The 7,355-nt window shown below is 46.3% G+C and overlaps 2 protein-coding genes across 2 annotated transcripts; both read right to left on the reverse strand.

Annotated features, from left to right (window-relative positions):
* Positions 1-2,368: 2,368 nt before the first annotated feature.
* Positions 2,369-6,479, reverse strand: LOC123148800 (putative cysteine-rich receptor-like protein kinase 20). Its single transcript, XM_044568288.1, has 8 exons — positions 6,047-6,479; positions 5,651-5,703; positions 5,048-5,148; positions 4,153-4,334; positions 3,829-4,030; positions 3,371-3,608; positions 3,119-3,272; positions 2,369-2,889 (listed from the first exon to the last, which is right to left on the reverse strand). The coding sequence occupies exons 1-8, from the start codon at positions 6,110-6,112 to the stop codon at positions 2,542-2,544; spliced, it is 1,344 nt and encodes a 447-aa protein (XP_044424223.1). The 5' UTR covers positions 6,113-6,479; the 3' UTR covers positions 2,369-2,541.
* On the reverse strand, positions 6,125-6,454 carry LOC123148801 (cell number regulator 13-like). Its single transcript, XM_044568289.1, has one exon. It carries the CDS (start codon positions 6,452-6,454, stop codon positions 6,125-6,127), a length of 330 nt encoding a protein of 109 aa, XP_044424224.1.
* Positions 6,480-7,355: the final 876 nt, after the last annotated feature.

The raw sequence follows: 7,355 nt of genomic DNA on the forward strand, positions 1-7,355 counted from the left end.
CCTTGCCGCTGCTGGGACACGGAAGCTTGCTGCTACCCTTGATGTTGGCGGGGACCGCGGCATGGAGCTCGCCCCCGGAGCAGGCACCGCGTACGCGCTTCGCCGGCGGCGGTTGCTCGCTGCGCACGGATCCGGGGCGCTTTGTCCTCTTGGCAGCCGCGGGGTTCGCCATCAAGGCGGGGTTCACGCGCACGCGGGAGGAGCAGGAGTGCAGGTCGGCGGCGGCAGCGGCGCTACGGCGCGGGAGCAGAGACGGCGGGAGCACCGTGGTGCCGGCCATGGTCGCGGCCGCGGAGTTGATCGAGGAGCAACGATCCGGCGTTGGGAGAGAGAGGAAGATGGATTGGAGGGGAGGTCAGATGGATCGTGATTTGGGGGAAAGGGGGCGATCAAGAAAACAGGGACGCTGGAGACGCGGCAAACAATTTGAATCCGAGTCGAAGTCGGCCCAGGCATACCTAAAACGCGCACTTTCGTTTTTGAATCCGAGTCAGCCCAGGCATGCATAGCCACCTTTCCAACGCCTCAGAGAAAGCACAAAGGGAAACGTTTACAGCCGGGGCATCGGCCGGTCCACTCACTCACCCCGCGCGTAGCGCTAAAGCAGGAGAGACACGTCATCCCGCGAGGGCCCGCACACCGCTCTGCTTCCTTATCCTTTCCAGCGCGGCTGCTGTCCACACACACCACATCTCCTTCCTTTCTTGCCTGGATTTCCCACGCCGCTACTTCTGCCTATCTATTTTTTCTCAGACGCCATTGCTGTAGAGTTGCTGCACGGGGCGCCCTCACCCACGAAGCGCGGCGCCGCGGGAGTTGTTGCTGCTGCAAGGGATGCCATCGCCATGGCCGAACGCGACGGGGCTGAGCACCGGCACTATTACGACAGGGGGCCATGGTCTGCGACCTCACAGGCCAGGGCGGCCATGGCTACGAGCTCGAGGCATGTTACTACAACTCCAGATTTGCTTCCATGTTTGTTTTTGCTGGAACCAGTGTACTAATTTGTTACCATCGTCTTTGTTTTTTGCTGGAACTAACCAAATTTTGCTGCCATGTCTTTTTGCTGGAATCATTTTTTGTACCACTTTTTTGCTACAACAGTTTTGGTTTTTTGCTACTACCGGCACTGTCGTTTGTTACATCCTTTTTCATGAGATTGTCGAGACCCTGCGCTTGTGTGTTTTGCTACAACCTTGTACTGTTTTTGCTACTACTGGAGAAGCCCCTAGCTGGACCACAAGTTATTTTTGCTACAACCGTTTTGTGGTTTGCTGCAACCAGTGTCAATTTTTGCTACCACCGACTTCTTTGATTTTTCTGGAACCAGCGCTCGATTTTTTATTTTTGCTACCACTAGCGTTTCGATTTGCTGGAACAAGCTTCAATTTTTGCTACCATCAGGTTTTTGGTTTGTTGGAGCGTCGTCGATTTTTTCTAATTTTGCTACCAACGTTTTATTATTTGTTGGAACCGTCAAGAATTTTTGCTACGGCCGCTGGAATTTTTTGCTGCGACTGGCAAATTAAGGATGAGGAACAACACGAGCTCTACAACGGGTGCTGCGGCCGGTGACGTGAGGCTCCGCGAGCCGCGGGGGGCCTCGCCGGAGATGCGCCGCGGGGGCGTTGCTGGAGCTGGGCCTCGCCGGAGATGCGCCGCGGGGCTGGAGCTGGGCCTCACCGGAGATGTGCCGCGGGGGCCTTTGCTGGAGCTGCGCGGTGCTGCGAGCCGCAGGGGATCTCGCCGGAGATGCGCCACGGGGCCCGAGGAAGAAGAAGCTGGGGCGATTTTTTATTTTTTTTTGGCTCCAGATCCAACCGCCGCGCGGCTCGCATCGAGCGGCTATGGCTGGACCGGCCGAAAGTTTCGGCCGGTGCGCCGGCGCCTAGTGGTGCCCACAAAGGGAAACGTTTACAGCCCAGAAGAGCAATTTGAATCCGAGTCGGCCCAGGCCAAATGACTTCTTGCATCATCAGAAAATGACCTGCAGAAGAATGCATCTCTAAAAAAAAAAGACCTGCAGAAGAATGCCTGCTTGTAGCATTGTTTTCCTTATTATGCTTTGTTAACTTTCAGGCCTTCGGTTCAGAGTTAAAATCTTAACCAGCATGGTGCATTGTTATCTTGCCAACTTATTTTGAGATCCTGATGTGTGTGGAACTCTGAGCTCTTTGCTGCTTGCCAACTTGAAGTTTGATGATTTTCTCATTCCCAAATTGAATGTGCCGGCTAAGTTTCGGTTTTGGTTTGCAAACAGTTGTTCCCAAACATGAGCAAACCTGGCTAAACGTCACTGAGAACTGGCTAGAGTAGCAGCAGAAAAAAACATGAAACATTATACGTTTGAATTACAATGTAGCTCATGGAAAATCAGTCTGGTAGCTGGTACGACACACACACACACACATGTTTATTTTTACTCCACATAACTGATCTTTGATATCTCAAATATGTACGATACCTGAGCCATAAAAAGCCCATAATCCTCACTTACATTTTTTTTACTATTATATATGCTACTGAATGTTCTCCGTCATATCAAACCTCCGGGTCTAGAATGATTCGAACTCTAGTCGACATTGGAGCTGAACTCGTTATGGTTATGTCTATTGTCCTGCCTGATTGGCTCATGTATGTCGATGCCGTGTCTCTGTCGGCACACCCATGGATCAGCGCGGTGGGCTGCTTAGGCTCCATTGGTAAGCTTATGTTTTCAGAGTTCAGCATTGCAGCAACATCTGTCATGGCAGGCCGGTCTGCTGGATCTTCCTGGGCACAAAGCAGTGCCACTTGAGCGCATCTCGTTATCTCAGCGACTTCATATCTGTCCCCTAACAACGGATCCACAAGATCATGCAACCTTTGGTCCTTCCACATATGCCAGGCCTGAAATATATAATACATTTGACTTTAAAGAGATGCAATGCAATTTATATGGCCCAGGTATTAAAATAAGTCTTGCTTTTCCACACCCTATTAGAAAAGTTCACAACTTTTGATGCCAAGTAATGGTATAGGTTAAAACTCACCACTTTAGTAAAAACATGCAGAAAGTCTATTTTCTAATACTGAGAGTGGAGAAAAAATGTTGCTTGAAATGTATGTTTTCACTCACATCTCGTACAAGATCACCAACAGTATCCCCTTGCTTGTTGAGTATGGTATTCTTTCGGCCACTAATAATCACCAGAACCAAGATGCCAAAGCTGAACACATCTGTCTTCAGCAAGTAAACTCCTTGAGATGCATACTCTGGAGCTTTGTAACCACTGAAAAGTGAAACAAAGGATGCCAAAACTGTAAGATTAGAACATCTGAAAACAAATGATGGGAATGTGTGATTATTGATATTGTAGGCAGCTGATACCTGGTTCCCACAACCCTACTCGTGCGCTCTTCTGCTACATCTGAACTCAGTGTCCTAGCTGATCCAAAATCAGCAATCTTCGGGCTCATGTTATAATCCAAGAGGATATTATGTGGTTTCAAGTCTCTATGGACAAGGCAGGACATGGAGCCTTTATGCAGGTAAACAAGGCCCTCTGTTAACCCTGTAATTATCTTGAATCGCTTAGACCAGTCCAGCACTTGTCCTTTTGTTCTTTCTGCAAAAGATAATCAAATTGCAACTTCTATCAACTATTGATGTATATTGCTCTAAACCAAACTAGAATAGTTTTTATGATTCGAGCAACAAAGAATCAGGTGAAAACTAGATTTGTTGTAGCCCTCCATTTAACTGTAGATGTTTTGAATTCATGCACATTTACTAGGAATTAAAGGAGGTGTGCTTGAAAGATATCTCTGATAATACAGAAAATGCACCTGATATGTAATGGTCCAAGGAACCATTTTGCATGAACTCATAGACAAGAATCCTTTCTTTCCCATGAATGCACCACCCTAGCAACCTAGTCAGATTGGCATGCTGAAGCTTCGCAAGCTGCAATTCACTATCGAAATCAAATACGGTTGCATGCTCATCAAGTCTTTTGATGGCAATCATAAGTCCGTTGGGCAACTGACCCTGCAATGGTTACTAAGGGAGTTCAAATAACATTCTATCAACAGAAATCAGGTCTTAATTGGGAAGACAAGGAGGACGGGTATTCACTTTGTTAGTTAGTTTGGATATTGGCACATATTTACCTTATAAACTGTACCGAATCCACCAAGCCCAAGTATTCTCCTCTCTGAGAAATTGTCTGTAGCATCCACGATCTGAAAGAAGTTGAACTTTGCAAATCCCACACAAGTTTCTTCTATACGGGTACAAAGCTCAGTGAGTTCTTCAATGTTGAAGATTTTCTGTTCTTGCATGTTAACTTTTCCTGATTCATGGATAATTTATCCATGTCACTAATGGGATTGCAAAGAACCTTTACATGACTAAGAGAATACACAATAATTGAGAGCATGCCTCAGTTTGCTTTTTCTAGTGATCATCAACTCAGCCTAATTAGGGACTTCCCATCATATGAAAACAAATGGAGATTATAATAGACGAAGTCATGCAAGATATTGATGATGTTGTTATCATTCAAAGTCATATATTTCATTTGCGTAATAACAGAGGAAAATATGTGATGAATGTTTGTTTCCACTAGCTAGTGCTATCACCATGACATGTGACACAGTAAAATTTGATGTGGTGAGTGGTGACACAATGTTTGTCATGAAAAAGTATGCACATGTATAATTTTATACTCCCTCCGTTCTAAATTACTTGTCTTGGATTTGTCTAGATACGGATGTATCTAGACTCATTTTAGTGTTAGATACATCCGTATCTAGACAAATCTAAGACAAGTAATTCGGAACGGAGGGAGTATATATATTAAATTATTCATACGGACTTTTTTTATCATCTCTGTTGCAATATATCCAAAAACATGAGCTGCAGGGTATGGCAGCAGCACACAGACATAACAAAGCAATTCAAAATCCTTGAAAACAAATAACATTGGCATGAAACTTCACTCTACTAATTGCATACCTAAGTTCATGCTTAAGTGCATTAGGAAATTCATAAATAACTACTTACCTACAGATGTTTTTTCTTCAACAATGCAAAGTTCAGTAGCTCCTTGAACCTTTATTTCGGAGAATTCCAAAGCTCTTGCTGGAGATGGTTTCAACACACTCCTAAAAGGTGGCAAGTTTCAGACATTTGAGTCTGTATAACTTATTAAATTATGGCACAGCTACATAACTTGACTTCACAGTTCACAGGGATTCAATATAAGGGAAAAAAATCCTAAAAAGGAACATAAGAAGGATGCTTAATGACAAATAAACTAGTAGAAATTTGTCAAAACATAGTATATTTTAAGTCAAACAGCTGATAGCATTTAAAGTCAAACAAAGTCATTGATCTGATGCACAGCTTACATTTCAGACATTTAATCTACATATATGGTGTAGGTTTGTAGCATGTAGCTCTGAACCAGATTTTACTCTAGAAATCTAAACCAAGCGGTGGCACTAGTCAACCTAATATGATCAACAGTCATCTGGGTTGCACTTGTCACTTTGTCAGATAACAAGTGGTTAACCTCCCACGTTACTGTTTGATCAAAGACGCCACAAAACTTTGGATTTAAATTTCAAAAAACGATGATAAAATACACAACGGAAATTAACTGACCTGATGTGACTACTTGAATTGTCTGTGACAACACTGAGCACCCCCTCCTCGGCCTGCTAGACAAGGATCAGCATGATTAAGTGACAAATATTACCAATGTAAAATCAACCAGAAGAGGTTCTGTGATTGAGGTGCTCTATAAACAAAATCAGAATTGCTAAATTGATATCGAATTGTGTAACTGGAAGTACCAAATTTGCAGTTACACCCAATTCAAGCATAATTATAAATTCATATCATGCCGAGGATCACTTGAACAGATCAGTTTAACGAATTTTATAAATAAAATAACTCCATAATCACATACTACCATGGGTTTCAATTTTCATACGAACTTCCACATAAGCGCCAAGAAAGTTGCAACTACTAAGCGGCGACAAGCCGGAACACGCCTACCTTGGCACGACGACTGTTTGTCGAATTGTCGACGAGGGAGATGAGCGGGATGAGGCGGATGAACATGTCGATCTCGTGCTACGCGGCGCGGAGCTCGTCGGCCATCCGTGCACCCAGAAGCAGGCGGCGGAGGTACCCGCAGTCCTGGCACGCCGTGACGAGCTCGTAGCACCGCCGCAGCGCGCCGCGGAGCTGCTCCAGCGGCCGCCTGGTGGCCTCCCGCCGCATCAGCTCCGCGTGCTGCGCGAGGCGCACGCAGGCGTCCCGGTGGCGGCGCGCCGCCAGGGCGGCCTGCACGACCATGGAGACCAGCCCCAGCGCGTCCACGCCGACCAGCTGCGCCACGTTGGAGGCCTGCCCCAGCGTGCCCCACAGGCTGGTCGAAGGGCTGTCCCATGGGCTCGCCATGCTCGCTGCTCCCCGCTCCTGCGCTCTGCGGCCTCTCCCACTCCAGGCCTCGTTGCCGCCATTGACACTTAGTATCTATCGGCGTGTCTGTGTGTCGCCGGCGACTTTGACTAAGCGTGGTATGTGTGTGGACTTTCGCTGCATTCTAATGCCACATTTCTTGTTTATTTTTATTTTTTACTTTTAAGGACACACATGGCCTTTATTTTTTGGAAATGTCGCTTTCGCATTCTGTGGATATAAATGCAGTACGCATGAATAAGACATGGCGAATAATCCACAAATCAACTTTACCATTGTTGTTGACAAGGTTCCCTGATATTAATGTTTTCAACGAGAAAATAGTGTTAGATCACCGGTTTTCATCAAGAAAAGAAGGACTCGATAAGCTCAAGGAAAATGCCTTCAACAAGGTGCGTGAAAACCAGATCTAAGATTGTCAAAATTCAAAAATTAGGGCCTGTTCGATAGCTCGCCAGCTCCTAGCTTTAGCAAATCTACAAGGGAAGCTGGCCCGAAAGGTCCAGCTCCAAGAAGCCCAGCTTTCCGGATTGAAGCTGCGTTCATGTACAAAAAGGCGGAGCGGCAGTTTGGGTGATCCAGGAATAGGGGAAAACTGGAGTTGACGTTATTTACATCGAGATGCCACCGCTAAGTGACTCCAGGGGTTCACGTACCGGTTCGCTACTTCTATCTCGCATCTGCTAATGTGTTCGACTGGGCCTTAAGGCCGTGTTACCTCTTGAGCCGGTTGGGCTTCAGCCGGTCTAGGCAGATTGGCCTGCTGGAGAGTACCAGAAGCTGGAGCGAGGAGCCGAACGTATTTTTATCGCTAGGGCTCCCATCGGAAGCTGGCGGTGGAAACGAGAAGTGTGATTCAAGGTTTTGCAGTAGTTGGGGA

The sequence above is a fragment of the Triticum aestivum genome, chromosome 7A (assembly GCF_018294505.1).
Source record: "Triticum aestivum cultivar Chinese Spring chromosome 7A, IWGSC CS RefSeq v2.1, whole genome shotgun sequence".
Lineage (NCBI taxonomy): Eukaryota > Viridiplantae > Streptophyta > Magnoliopsida > Poales > Poaceae > Triticum > Triticum aestivum.